This window comes from Lepisma saccharinum, chromosome 3 (assembly GCF_977018435.1).
Source record: "Lepisma saccharinum chromosome 3, izLepSacc3.1, whole genome shotgun sequence".
NCBI lineage: Eukaryota > Metazoa > Arthropoda > Insecta > Zygentoma > Lepismatidae > Lepisma > Lepisma saccharinum.
This window is the reverse complement of record NC_139231.1, coordinates 118,506,223-118,522,179: the sequence shown is the minus strand read 5'-3', so window position 1 is coordinate 118,522,179 and position 15,957 is coordinate 118,506,223. Positions and strand designations below refer to the sequence as shown.

The following is a 15,957-nucleotide window of genomic DNA, read 5'->3' as shown; positions in this document are numbered from 1 at the left end:
TCACCCAGCTTCAAATCAATGGGTCCTAGGGGGTAAAGGCAGTAGAGTTTGGTTGTGATCACATCACCTCCAAAATTGCAGAGATCAAGAATATGTCGGGCCCTATCCCAAATACCCTGAATGTGCCTTCACGGCACGGTGCTATATGCACGGGGAACTTTACCTACTATACAATATATGGTAGCTGTACACACACTTTTAAATCTGCTTCGATACAGTTTGTTCACACTTGTGTTTTCTCATTATTCTGTGGATATTTCAAGTTTAAATATCTCCTCCATGTATTAACTATGCCAAAATTATAAGGCTGACATATTTGATTGTATTGACTGATTTCATCCAAATGGAATACCATATCCATTCTCCAAAATATCTGGTTGCTATGAAACTTAACAGTTCCCATGGACAAAACATTAGTGGCCCCATTTGGATCCCAGCATTCATATGTACTATATTGTTAAAATAATTATTTGTCAAGCCATAGCTTTAGAAATGCCCTAAAATATTTAAGTCTCCATTCTTTATGTCCAAAAATGTAGTTTAGGCAGATATTTGAAAGTGGAATCAGAATTTGGAGCTATCAATTTTTCATCCACTGTCTTGAAATGCTTTCAACAAATGCAAATACAAAATAAAATCATTCCCTGGGTGTATCTATTTGCGACATGAATTTCAGCTTAAAAACTCCAAATTTGCTACAGATATCGTGGTCTCAAGATCGGTGACTTTCCTCCACCCTTCCTAAACCACACACTATAGTAATGCTCAAGTAATGTCCTAACGTAGTTGAGACTTGGTTTTCTTAATCTACGAAAATCAAACCTCAAATATTTGCATAAGTTAAAGCTCTCACAAGGCATGTTAAATCAGTCTGTCGTCTACCATCCTTAAACATGGTGACAAATTTTTCTCAAATACAATATGACACGAATCCTTTAAGTTATTTTGTTACTCTAAAAATTGCAACTCAAAAGTTTTAAATTTATGGCAAAATGTATGTTTGCGATTTTACCACCACTCCTCTCCTAAACTATGAAATATGAATTATAATTTTAAATTTTACTGCAAAATTGCGGACCGATGAATTATCTGCAATGACCGAGTTTAGTTCCTTATACTCCGAAAATGCATTGTAGACAGTTTTGGGGGAAAAGAGAGCATGGTATAGAGTGTGCGTGCAACATGAGGAAAATCAGTTTTTCATTCACCATCTTGAAACACATCGTTCAATTTCACTCATGTGTAATACCATTGCAGTCTTTAAAGTTCTCTAGTTGCAGAAACATGTTATCATGGTCACTAAATAGATGACTTGTCTTTCTTTGCCCATCCACCTCACCCATGCTCCTCCTAAATCGTGCATTATGTTTCGATAATTTTATTGTGAATTTACAGTGCAAGTGATGTCACAATGCTCCTGAAAATTTTCTGCACAAAACTCGGAATTGTAGTCTCTAAAAAGGTTTGAAAATGTCAAAAATGGTCAAAATATGAAAGTATCCATATGCATTGTATTTACTTGAGTACCCACACCCCCTATTTTTAAGGAAAAAAGAAATTCGTGGTAGATTGTGAGAGTGCTCGACTTCTTGAGTATAGAGCTCCTAACCACAAATAACATTTATCCTACATGGGCAAGCAACCCATTACGTTCAATCAATGCACTGAACTGGAGGGAGGGAGGGGTCACTGTCTCAGTGCAAGGCATTGGAAAGAAAACAGAACATTTGCACACATACTAAATTTTGAGAACGAAATGAATCATTCGAAAAGTGTTTGGTTTAATTATACCAAAATTAACTTTATTCTACTTTAACGACCTTTCAATAAAATGTACTCAATTTTCCTTTGTAATGTTTTATACATGGAAAATTTATTGTAAAAGTTGATCGTTACAGGTGAAACTATGTGGCTAGTCCACATACAGAAGTGACTGATATCTAAAGTGCTATCACATTTCAAAATTATAAGCTTTGTTCGTTCAATATTATATCCAAATATTTCAGACACTTTTGATTTTTTGTTTCTTGGATATATGTTCGCATTATTTCTGTTAAAAGTCCATTTCTAACATGATTTGAGAAAAATATCCTGAAAAACCCACTGTGGCTTCTATCACATTAAGTATTTTGAGTATTATAAGCTTGGCTAAGCCTTTATTTTACAAGTTTTCTCAAACTGTTGACAATTCTAGAACCTCTCAATTATTTCAAGCAATAATTTATAACATTTTCGAAAAAAAAAAAACACATTTTGAGTGGGTTTTTTGGTGGGGTTTTCTGAAAAAACCCACGTGGGGAAAACTGGGCCGGGCCAACCCTGCCTACAGATAGGGAAAATTTTCATTAAGAACTTTTGTTGGGGACCCATATTTATGGTGAATAAAATATTAAGACTTTGGTGTTAAAAATGGTGATTCCAAGGTTGAATTAGATCCTCGATGTTATACTACAAGGGTAAGTCAGTATATAAGTTGCAAAATGGGATAGAAAAAAAAATGACTGCAAGTATGTGAATGATTCTGAAAGTAACTTCTGTGTAGTGATATTTTCGGATGTCATGTACTGTGTGTAGGTAAGGGACATTCGTCTGTCTCACTGAGCATCATTTGGCCTCTCCATAGGAGTGGCATCTATTTTAATGCCTATGGATGGCATGGCTCATGAATGTAATACGTCTATTTTGCATTTTGCAGTTCATTTCGCATTATTTAGTGACAAAACAGGGTAGGAAAATGCACCTCATACCTTTCAGAAACATGAACAATTAATATTACAGCTGTTATTTCATATTTCGTGTTTTCGTCAAAAACAAAATTTGCATGCCTCTAGTGATATATGATGAAGGAAAACTCACAAAAAACACCCATGTCCAGACCAGGATTCGAACCCAGAGCCCCTGGCATCACACCATGGTGTGCTAACCACTCTGCCATGGATGTAAGTCCGTCTCTTCAAGAAAAGCCACACCAACTTGGAGGACGAACAACAGTTTGGAAGGCCTTTGAACCGGTCAAGTGCTTTGGCCTTGGAACCAACACTTGACAGAAACATAAATAAGAAATTGGTGGTGATCACACGTATTTCTAAGAATGAAAAATTGTTTTGTTTATATGTTTTAGCTTCATTAAAATTTGGATCCAAGAACATTTGAACCACCATGATAATGATATTTTAAGTAAATCTTCTCTATTTCAATTTTATACTAACAGTTTTCTTGTCTTGACGTATTTACTGAAAAAAGGCTTTATTACACCCCATTTCATTATTCCATTTTAATATTTTCCTTTCGAATAAAATAAACAGGTATGTGAATGCATAAGCACATTTCATGTGTATATTAATTAATATTTTATTTATTCTTGGTAATATGTATCTTTAGAGTAATCCTAAAGACACGCATTTTCCAATATTTATAACTTTCTTGCATTTTTGATCCATTATCTTATTGTATAAAAAGTTTGCAAAAAAAAAAAAAGCAATAAAAGCAATAATAAGGGCAAACATATTTCATGCAAAAGACATATCAATGGTCTAGAACAAAAATTAACATACCTGTACATCATGCATGCTTGAGTACAACATTGTGAGAGGTTTTGGATTACACATGCATCACTCGTGGTGTGCTAAAATAAATAAAAAAATAAATGAAGAAATGCGCGAAGTTACAGATTACATAAGCACAGCACAAATAAAGCAATTAGTGTTCATACATAAAAAAAAAACAACTTAATAATGGGCAAGGCATCTATGTACAGCTTACATATTAATGTTGAAAATACACATATATATCTATTGTGCATTACATTTTAGCCAACTATAGTAAACAAACTGTACTGACATTCATATAATTATTACAGTAAGAAGTAACTTCCAATGTAAGAATTGCACATATAGTTGCAAAGGCAATTTCTACACACAAAAGCAAATGCTCATTGTCAATTACTTTCTGCATAAACAGTAAGTACCATAGGCGCCGACTCCATGGGGCTTAGGGGGTCTCGAGCCCCCCAATGTTAATGATGTGGGGGCAGAGCCCCCCGAATAATTTTGCTTAAGAGGATCTAATGTATTATTTTCTTTTCTTGTAAAGTTTAATCTGAATTGTGCCACATGAACTTAACTTTAAACACTCATTAGAAATGTTTTAGACCATCAACTTTGGGGAGCTGAGACCGCTAAACCATCAACTTTGGGGGGGCTATGACCGAAGACAGCAAAACACATGACTTATTACTATATACTAAGTATATAATTATTATTTACTATTATACATATATTAATCAGAGAAATAATAAATTTTGAAAACGACTTGTTAAAGACTGTTTGGGAATCCCCTAAAAGAATGCAAAATATTTATGAATATTATTGATGTGAATGAGAAGACTGGCCACACTGGACTGCGACCACTTTGCCCTCGTCGGTGGACGTTGAGAGCCTCCAGTATGCAAAAGATCTTAAAGAACTATGAAAACCTTCTCAATTTTTTTGAGAAATTTTCTGAAGAAGATTCTACTGACGCAGCATCAAAATGTGCTGGATACCTGGAGACAATGCTTCACTTCAAGACATTTTTCTTTCTCTCCCTCTACTGCCATGTGATGGGTCCAATAGAAGAGGTAAACTGTAAGATTCAGTCTCCACGCATTGGTGCTACAGAAGTGGAATCAAAACTAAAATACTTGACTGACATCTTTCAAGAAAAGCGAATGTGTTTTGACCAGTTCTGGCTGAAATGCACACAGGGCAAACCAGTGGCGGCTGGCCAAGTGCAACAAGTGCAGATGTTTTCACCTAACTTTCAAATGAATATTGACATTTTTCATTTGGTTGTTAAATTAAACTATTTTCCAGTAGAACGCTCACGATAATACTCAAATAATATGCCGCTAGGCGCTACGCACGTGAAGAGTTCGTCGTAGCATAAAGAAAACCTAGGGCAGACGCCGCCAGGTTGCGGAAGACTTCAGCCGGTTGTCATGGCAACGGTGACGTCACCTAGCGTTGGCCTTGAACTGGTGTCGCCTTGTAGGTGCAGCAGTTCTCTCGTCGACAGAAAACATTGCATCCATTGGTTGTGGCAAAATCGTTGCGTTCTCGTGAGATCTTGTTCCTCGTGTGTGTTTCGCGTTTCCTATCGTGTGTTATGTTCATGTGTTGAGCTGTGGTTTGTACAATGAACCCAGTAAATGACTTAGTGTGTAATTTGTTGCAGACACCATTTTCCAGATGGACGGATGAAGACAAAAAAAGACGTTTTAAATTGTGGGTGGCCCACTGACATTCTTCAAATATCAGTTAAACGAGAGAACAAAAAGGCAGGGAAATCGTACAACATTAAATTTAAAAGTTCCTGGTTTGTCGACTTTCCTTGGTTGTGTAGTATTTGCAATCGTTGTTCTGCTGTCCTGGTTTACTGTTTAGGAACAAATACAATGTGTGGAATAAAGAAGGGTATAACGATTTTGTCAATACAACCATGGACGTCCACAGGATTTTTTCCAGGGAGGTGCAAGGAAGGTATTTTTTTCCAGGGGGGGCAAACAAGACACATTTTCTCAAAAAATAGTGCTGTCCCCTAAAAAAACATTGCTTAAATTTGAATTTATGGTGATCATGTAATAATTAACACATATTATTGTGGCTAAAATGAAATTATGTGTGAAATACATAATTTTTGTTTACTTCCATCTTTCAGGAGGGCACGGCCCCCCTTGCCCCCGTTCCGGATGCCCATGAATATAACGCGTTCTCTGCATAAGCATAATGATTCGGTGGAACATTTAAAGTGTAAGTTACAATTCAAAGTTTTTTTCATTTTTTTTTTTTTTTTCCTATTGGCTACAAATGTACTTCTTCACCTGTTATTTTAGGCACGAGCCGCTACTGGGGCAAACCGAGCCTCTATGACGGTATCATAATGAGTACCATCATAGCATTAAAAATTAAAATAATTTTGATCAGTTGAAATCTACGATTTATGCTCAAATTTGGTAGTTCATATTTGTAATAAATTAATTTGCATCACTTTGGCTTTGTTATTACTGAAGTACGCATGTAAACTTCAAACATTTATAATATTTTTATATCACAGCGATGTAATTTGGTTTGTGAATTATTACGAAAATTACCAATTTATGCATAAACGCATATATGTATGGCTTCAATAGCTTTTGTTTGCTCTTTCTTTGATATTTGGGTACTAACATGTATTTAATATGTTTCACTAGCTTGTAAAAACCCATTGAAATGGCAAAATTTCGATAATAAACTTACGATTTGGTAAAAAGAGCGCTTTGAAAAGTAATCCTAAACTTGGAAGTAATCCTAAACCTGTGAAACATAGCCAACTCAGATAAAGGGAAAAATCTAAGTCGCGCACAAATAACCTTTTTCCCACCGAAATTGTAAAACTAAAAATAACTGAAAAAGGTGAAAATAAAATACATAAACATGTAATAGAATATTGTAACATCTATTGTATTGTATCTAAATTATTTTACAAGCGTTTATATGCATGATATTTGTACAATTCAAAATTTGTAACTTGAAATGTATCCGCGAGTTTGTATTCTGTGAAAAAGGTGGTAACAGTGAGAGTTTGCATACACTGTTTCATCTTTAAGATCATCTTGGACTGACGAGAAGTCACAAAAATGTTTCGGAAAGTGAAATTTGAAGAATTTGATTAAAAAGGAAGATCCGTCGATATTTTAAAGCATATCAGCGCAGATAAGTATTATGTTTACTTTTAAAAGTTGAAACTTCATCGCTAAAGGCGTAAAAGGTCCAAAGGACATAAATTTGGTGACCGGCTGGAATCACATAAAATGGCAGCCATCTTCGTTTTATAAGGAATCTACGAATAAATATTATACATGCATGTAGATACTTTAAATGAAAGGCCTATTTCGTAAATGTACAAAAAGTGCTTAATTGGGATGTGGAAAGTGAATTGAACATATTATTTACATAATTCGTCTTGGTTTTCGCCGATTGATTATCGAGCATTTCTTGCCGAATTACGACGTACAAATCTGCGAAAGATCGGAAGTAATTCTTCTTAGAAACAATTTGACTTGAAGTAATAAAAGTAAAGATAAACCTGAAATATGCCAAAAGGTTGATGTAAAGCAATATTTATGCTTCATTGTACAAATATATACTAAAGAATGTACAGAATTTATGTGTGAACTTGTCTAATTCATTGTTCAATTTTGTTTAAATATATAGTGCATTAATACTCGATTTTTGGTAATTTTCCTTGAGTACTAAAGGTGAATACATACTTGTGTCAGTAATTTAACAACACGGAAAATATTGAAAATTGATCTTATATTTTTATCATGTAAAAGCTTGAAAATATTTTCTTTATTATTTTTAAATTTGAATACTATCCCGACCGTATATTTCAAAAAGCCGAGGTAAAAAGGTCGTGATATTAAGATTATGGAGACTCATTTACGGCGCCTTATGTCTCCTGAGTAGTTCAGAATTGTTTTTCGTCTCATTGAGATATTAAGATATATGAGACTCATTTTTGTGCTTTTGGAAAGTCTCATAAAGAATCGATCACATCAAGATTAATGTAACTATATTCGTCTCATTGAGATATTAAGATTGATGAGACTCATGTTTAGTCTCAGTTACTATTAAAATAACTGAAGCTCATCTTGTTTCTTGACTAATAGGGAGTCAATTATTTAAGTAGTAGATTTCTGTATTTGTTTTGTTAATCTGTTTAAACACATTAACAATGACTGAAATTGTTGAAAGAAATTTCACACTTGCGGACATAGTAGGATTGATTAATGCACAAAATAGTAAACTAGACGCACAAAATAGTGACATTAAGACTGCTTTGCAGGTACAAAATAGTGATATAAAGACTGCTTTGCAGGTGCAAGCAGATCAAAACAAAAAGTTGGACGCAGCTTTGCATGCATTAACAGAAGCAAACAAAGCTCATACCAAGGAGTTCAAAGATCTTAAAATTGACATAGGTCAATTTAGAAACGAATGCATGCTTAGGTATGAAAAAGTAGAGAAAGATTTGCATACGCTTGACACAAAGGTAAACGTTGAATTGGTATCGTTAGCGGAAGATGTTGATAATAAAATCGAGAGTGTGATAGACGATCTGTCAAGACAATTTGACAAGAAGCTAGAGAAATGTTACCAAGCTTGTGAAGAGAATGAAATGTCTTTGAGTAAAGTTAGTAAAAATTTAGGTCAGGTTCATAGTGCAATAGATCAATTACAGCTCAAAAAACCGTTAATGAATATGACAGCTAAGGGTGATCGCTATGACAAGTGTGATGTTGATTACGAATCAGATGTCGTGAAACACGTCAGTCAGTCATACAAACTTACACCTGACGTTAATAATGATAGTGAAGATGGTAAAAATGTACAATATGTTAAGTTTGCTCCAAAAAGTGACATGGTAAATGATGGTGCAGTTACTCATTTAAATGTCAACATTAGAAAGGCTATGTCTCTGATTGAGTCAAGTTTAACAACCATGGTCAATAATGTACTGACTCCTGTTACGGTTAGAACAAATTTGACATCGAAGAATGAAAATGTGAATTTAAAGCAAGATGTTTTTCGTGAGCTTAATGATAGGCAGGCTGATCTAAAACATGAAAGCCATAAAGTTGTTACTCGACCTGGTGATGGTTACGTTCCGCATGACTACAGTAAATGTAGACACCTTTCGGGTGCAGTTTCTGACACAGAAACTGATTGCAGCGTCAACTCAGTACATGATAGTACATGTGTAGTATATGGTCCGTATTGTAATACTAGACTAGCTAATAAGCGAAATAAGTTAAAGCATGACAAGTTAACTAGTAGGGTTGGACAGAATGTAAGCAATACTCCTCACATAACTCCTCCGACAAATGTTTTAAACGTTAAACATTCGGAAGTTGATTCGTCGAATGAGACATTAAAGGTTAGGTATAAGCCAGTAATTAAACCACAAGATTTGAGGCACTTCCCTCATTTTGATGGTGTTTCCGCAGACATTATACCATCTGAATTTTTAGAAAAAGTAGAGGAAAACCTGGAAATTTACAATATACATGAAAGTGAGTATATGAATTATTTACCTAAATTACTCACAGATTGTGCACGTACCTGGTACATTGAAAATAAATTAAAGTTTAAGACTTATGCTGAGTTTAAGACGGATTTCTTATCCCATTATCAAAACGATAGGTGGAAATCTGTAAATTTAACTAAAGTTTTAAATTCACCTTATGACAAAGACAGCAAGGAGAACTTATTGCAGTTTGCGAATAAGAATTACAAAAAACTAAAATCTATACAACCACACGCTGACGAAGCACATCTTATTGCTCAGTTATCTTCGTTGTTACCTTACAAAATAAGTGAACACTTGGTGGTGAATAATATTCATACACTGAGACAAACTTTGCAGGCCATAGAAAATTTTCAGTCTTTGAAAAATAATCCAATTCGGTATATGGATTCTAGTAAGTCTTATGGTAACCAAAAGAATAAATCTAAGGTAGCTAATGTGTCTATGTTTAAGGAGCAAAGTGACCGAAGTATGTCTAACAGAAATGGGTTAAGAAATTTAAGGTGTAATAACAATGTTGGATCTGCTCGTAAATTTTATGATAATGGTAGGACATGGGTAAAAAATGATCAAATTTCTAGAAAAGTAAATCTTGGTTCGAGGCAGGAAAACTCTTAGATGCTCCTGATACAGGAGGTGTCTTGAGCATCAAAGCGGTTGAAAATCCTCCTTTTCCCAAAGCTCAATATAATGTTCACTCAAGTGTAATATATAGTAATCATCATAGTGATATAGGTGAATTTATTCCTAAGTTAGGAGATCATCAATTACTTGGTGACAGTTTGTTAGTGAGATATGCTAACAGTATTTTAAGTTATAGATGGAATATGAATGAATCTGCTTCCAGATTCATAGGGTTGTGTGTCTCGGGACAAACCATTGATGATCTGCATAGGCGTGTATCAAATGCTAAGAAACTCTCAGACAAAATATTGGTCATGATAGGTACCAATGATTTAATTAGGAAACGCAGCTTCGAACAAATGCAAGTCTCTTTCAGCAAACTCTTGAATACGTTGAAATCTAGGTGTGCTGAAATTACGATACTATGTTTGCCACCTCTTCCTAAATATATGTCATCTCCTAATGAACAATTGTGGCAGACATGGAATAATTTTAATCTATATTTGATGTCATTGCACGACGAGTCTAAAGTAAAAGTTTACAATATAGCGCCTTTGTTCTTCTTAGAGAATGATAACATAGATAACTCTTTGTATCAGAAATTCCTTGGTCATCCTTCCAGAGGTAGAGTAGACATGATACATTGGAATTATGCGGGAATGTCTAAGTTGAAACAATTTTTGTATAGTATGGGTTTTGGCTGTACACCTTGTACATCTGATGATAAAGTGGGTAGTGATATAAAAGTGCAAGCTACCGTACACAATGTCAATGTTAGTCATTTTAGTGATGCAAACAGCATTGAATGTTATCCCGATGAGAATAACGTTATGTCTTTTCAGAAAAACTAACAAGCGACCTTTGTTTTAAAGTGGGTGATGAAGGTCAAGTTAAGAATCCCACTGCTGATAACATTAACCTAGGGAAATGGGAAGAACTTTATAACAATGATGGGTATGGAACAAAAGAAATTCCAACTCCAATAAATGCTCTCAGCAGCAACAATCTTACTGCAAAGTTAAAAGTTTTAATTTTTGACAAATTTTATACTGCACTCTGCGACACAGGCGCAGAAATAAGTCTGATTTCTAATACTATTTGGAAAGAAATTAGTATTAAGGCCAGTAGACCCAGGCTCACACCTGCTGATAATGTGAGATTGGTGGATTTTTCTGGTAATAAGAAAACCAAAGTATTAGGCATGGTTAAACTGATAATTCAAATAAGTAATTTACAATGTTACGTTCAATTTTTGGTGGTTCACAATTTACAAGTGGATATAATTTTAGGATTAGATGTGTTGTATGCACTTCAAGCATCATTAAATTTTAAAGATCAAACAATAACATGTGGCTCCGATGAAGAACGCACTTTCGCGCGTTTTATCCCAATTATTGAAGATGCTAAAAATTTATGTTATTTTGAATGTTCTCATGTCAGTAGTAATAATGGCTTGGAGGATAAGTCCAAGTTCAACCTGCATAAGTTTGAAGAGTACATGAATAAGGCTGATTCGCTTACAAACAAACAAAAAACTTTGTTCATAGAGTTACTACTCCAATATCAAGAAATATTTTCTAATAAGCCTGGTTTGTGTAACGATTACGTTCACAAAATGGTTTTGGATACTGATCTACCTATAGTAGGCAAAAATTATCCTATACCTTTTGCTTATAGAGATCAAGTACGTGAACAAATAAAAATCATGCTTGATTGGGATGTGATTGAGTTGTCCAATTCAGAATATCTGTCTCCACTTTTAGTAGTTCCTAAATCTGGGGGAGGTATACGCTTATGTGTAGACCTCAAACGAGTAAACCAACATGTTAAGCTTATTCAAGTGCATCCCATAAAAATACAAGACTTATTGGTAGAATTCCAAAATTGTAAATACTTCACTTCGGTGGATCTTTTAAATGCTTTTTGGCAAATAAATTTACATCCTGACAGCAGAAAGTATACTGCGTTCATGTTCGAGGGTATCCTATATCAGTTTAAAAGAGTTGTATTTGGTTCAGTAAATGGTACAGCTGTATTCGTCGATGCGTTAAATCGTGTGCTTAAAGACTGTAGAGATTTCGTTGTGGTTTATGTTGATGATGTTATCATAAAATCTCAAGATTTTGCATCTCACATAATGCATGTAAGAACAGTTCTTGAAAAATTAAAGCAGGCAGGCATGACGTTGAAACTCAAAAAATGTGAGTTTTGTAGATCGGAAATTAAATTTTTGGGTCACATCATTACATCGCAAGGATATAAGAAAGATCCTAAGTATGTAGATTCTATTGTAAATCTGCCTGTGCCCAATTCAGTTAAACAATTACAAAAGATCTTAGGTTGTTTTAATTGGTTGAGCAAATACATAAAAAATTATGCCATCATAGCACAACCTATGTATGACTTATTGAAGGCTGGTAAGAAATGGCAATGGAATGATCAAGCTTCTACAGCTTTTAAAACACTAAAAGATAAAGTTAGTGAACAAGTACTTTTATCTTTTCCTAACTTTTTATATACTTTTTATGTTCAAACTGATGCATCAATAATAGGTGTTGCAGGATACTGCTATCAGCTGATTGATGGTAACATCAAACCTCTTGGTTTCGTGAGTAGATTACTCAGAAGTTATGAAAAATCATATACTTCTACGGAATTGGAAGTTTTAGCCATATTGTTTACTATTGATAAGTTCTGTTCATTATTAAAAGGCAGACATTTTATTATCATAACTGACCACAAAGCACTTACCTGGTTAGAAACGGCGCATACATGGAATGCACGTTTAACTCGTTGGTTTGTACAATTACAACAGTATTCCTTCCAAGTACAATATTGTAAAGGGTCAGAAAATATAATTGCTGATGTTCTAAGTAGAACATTTCCAATGCAGGAAAGCCTGTTATATCATGTGAATTCTTTGCAATTTAAGGAATTAGTAGAGCCTTTCATTGATATAGATGATTTGATTGTAGCCCAAGAAAAAGATGATGAATTGAAGGAAATTAGGCAATATATTTTGCACTCTTCAATTCATAATGATAATACAAGAAGTAGGACTTGGAATGACCGTTATCTTTTAAGAGACAATATTTTGTGTGTTAGAGACTTTCATAACATGCAAAAGATCAGAATTTGTGTTCCAATTACATTGGTAGGTTCAATTTTGAACAAATTTCATGACTTATCGGGACACTTTGGTGCAAGTAGTACACTTTCACATATATATAGATACTTCCAATGGAAAGGTATGAAGAAAGATGTACAACAATATGTAGCAGACTGTGATTTATGCATTCGTACTAAACCGAACAAGCATCCGTCTAAACATTTAGCCAAAGTACACATTACCGACAAGCCTGGGAAAATATTGTTCATTGATTTACAAGGTCCATTCACCATGGGTCCTAAACGTGAACGCTTCTTATTTACCATATTGGATGCAGCATCCAGGTATTTAGTGGCATATCCAGTGACAAACAGTAATGCTGTTACGGTACTGAATAAACTGTGCCATGTATATTTTGTACATCTGGGTATTCCAGAAAAAATAATTTCAGATAACGGACCACAGTTTCGTTCATGTCTTTTCAATACCAAAATGAAAGAATATGGTGTCAAACTTATGTTTACTCCTCCTTACCACCCTTCTTCCAACATGGTTGAACGGTATCATTCGGAACTTAACCGTTTAATGAGAGTGTTGTGCATTGATAACCATGCTAAATGGCCACAGCAAGTAACCATGGCGTTGCATTGGTTAAACAACACAATTTCCTCACAAACTGGTTTCGCTCCAATAGAATTAAGGTTAAATAAGGAACCTAACCTACAAATAGGAAACGTCATTTTTGATGATATTACACATCAGTCATGGAATGACAAACTGCTTATGGCTCAGATTAAAAGTCATGCAGCTAGATCAAATAAGTTAAAGAAATTGAATAGTAAACAACAAGATAAGATATCAATTTCTTCTGGAAATCTTGTTTTTATCAGAAATAGACAAAGAGATATGGATGATAATCCAATTAAAAAATATTGTTTTCTGTATGAAGGTCCATACTTGTGTATAAAAAACTTTAGTGACTCTTGTATATCTGCCTTACGGTGCAGTGATGGGATTCTTCTGGAAAACATTGCTATTGAACATGTAAAATTATGGAAATGTTCAAAAGACAAGAAAATTTCTTGGTTGAATACTTTGCTAAAGGCAAGTAGCTCACATAAAGATGTGGTGCTAAATGTGCTTGAAGCGTCATTGCGTGAAAAGGATGATGTTTCTTCATCTGTCATTACAGGTGTGTGTACAGTTTGTTCTTGAAACAAACTTGCCATTATTGAGGTTAGCCAAAGTCGGTAGTACACCTCGTAAAAGAATTTAAAATGTGCTTAAAAAACTATGGTAGTTACTCCATGCTTTTAAAGGTTGGCCCGTAAGTGGTAGTATACCGTGTGCATGAAATAAAATTGCGTTAGATAACTATCATAGTTATTCAATTTTTTTTGTTGGCCTATAAATGGTCGTACTTTAAATACATTTTTATTAGGGTAATAATTTAGATTTAGTTGTTAGGATTTACCTCATGGACAGTGAGATACTAAATAATACATGAAACAATTCAGTGCATCAATGTCACACTTTAGCAATAATTGATAGTTGAACTGTGATAATATGTAATTTTATGCCTATTTGTCTAAGGTACAAGTTACTCAAGTTTTGGTTTATAATACCCAGGGAATGATACCAAAAATCCAAATGCTAATTTTAATGTGAATTATTTTGAGTTATTTGATTCCATAAAATGAATCAAATACTCACTGTGTGTTGCAAAAAGTAAGCCAAGAGATCCATGAGTTGATCCGAGCTCGTTGCACATGCGGTTATGCCATAGAGCATAAAAACTTGGGGTAGGTTCACGTAAAAGGCAATAAGTAAGTCCTATAGTGCCACTCAAGAAACTGAATATGAAAAATGTTATTAATATTTTTTGTCAATATTATTGAGTATTATCCATTTTATTCTAAATGGCGAAGGTTGACAAAAAACTTAATATGAAAAGTGTATAATTTTATTAGCATAGGATATTGAATGGTACATTTTCTTCAAAAGTTGAAACCTTACTCGAGCGGTTTCTTTTTGTATGATTAGATTAAGTGAGTAATAAGACATTATTTGTACTGGGCAAGCGAGTAGTGCTGGAAAGTTAAGATTGACTTCATGTAATATTTCGCATACTCAATAGCACCTGGCCTGTTGGGGTGATGATTGCTTAAATTAGTAACATTTACATCTGGTATATGGTCATGCTACTTGAGATAGCAGTGCATACAGTTTTGACATTAAGTATACTCTAAAAGTACTGGTTTAAGTTACAATCGAAAGTTTTCTCACGTCCACAGCAGTGTGAAGTTCCTTTCAACAAAGTTTTCGTACAGAACGGTATAGAACTGATACTTATTTTTTGTTTGTCATTATGAATGAGCAGTAGACATATTATGATTGGTGAAGTTTGTGTGTATTCTCACATATATTATTCTTTGTATTCATTTAACAAAGTGTTGATGTATAATTTTTGGTAGCTCACTCCACTAGTAATGATGTAGCTACAAATGTATTAATGTATTAATCTTTGCTTTTGCTTGTCATTTGACACATAATACTAGATATACTATTAAACTTCAATAAAACTTCGAAGTTTATACCTCATTCTTTGTGTATTTTAGTATAACATTATTTCACATATATAATGGTTGAGCTCAGAAACATGTTAAAGTTTCTTAATATATAACTTATTTAATTTTATTCCTTGCATTTATTCAACTTGAATATTGTTATTTAATATTTGTAGCTCACTCATAAAATTGATAAGCTGGAAATTTCTAAAGAAACAGGTTAATATTTCCTCTGGTATATAATTTTGACACGAAATGTATGATATACTATAGAAGTTCATTATCATTTCATGATTTAAAAATAAATTTATTGTAATATAATACTATTGACCATATGGTTAGTTTATCTTTCAAGGCTTATGATGTATGGGTAAGTTAACAATATCCACATAAATGTATGGTCGTATTATGTCGCTTACGTTAGACTTTTCTGTTTTTGTTGACGGATAATTTCGTCAAATGACATGGATAATGAATAAATACACACTTACACAAGTACACACTCAAACGTTTTGTTCTAGTGATGTCATTATTCATCGCCGTAACTCA

The 15,957-nt window shown here is 34.0% G+C and overlaps 1 protein-coding gene across 2 annotated transcripts in view; it reads right to left on the bottom strand.

Moving 5' to 3' along the window:
- LOC145985358 (uncharacterized) overlaps positions 1-15,957 on the bottom strand; it is a 79,361-nt gene that overhangs the window by 4,571 nt on the left and 58,833 nt on the right. For both annotated transcript variants that reach the window (XM_083119277.1, XM_083119278.1), the window contains exon 14: positions 3,555-3,625. In XM_083119277.1, coding sequence (XP_082975403.1) covers positions 3,601-3,625 — 25 coding nt within the window. In that variant the 3' untranslated portion in view covers positions 3,555-3,600. The remainder of the gene's footprint in view (positions 1-3,554; positions 3,626-15,957) is intronic.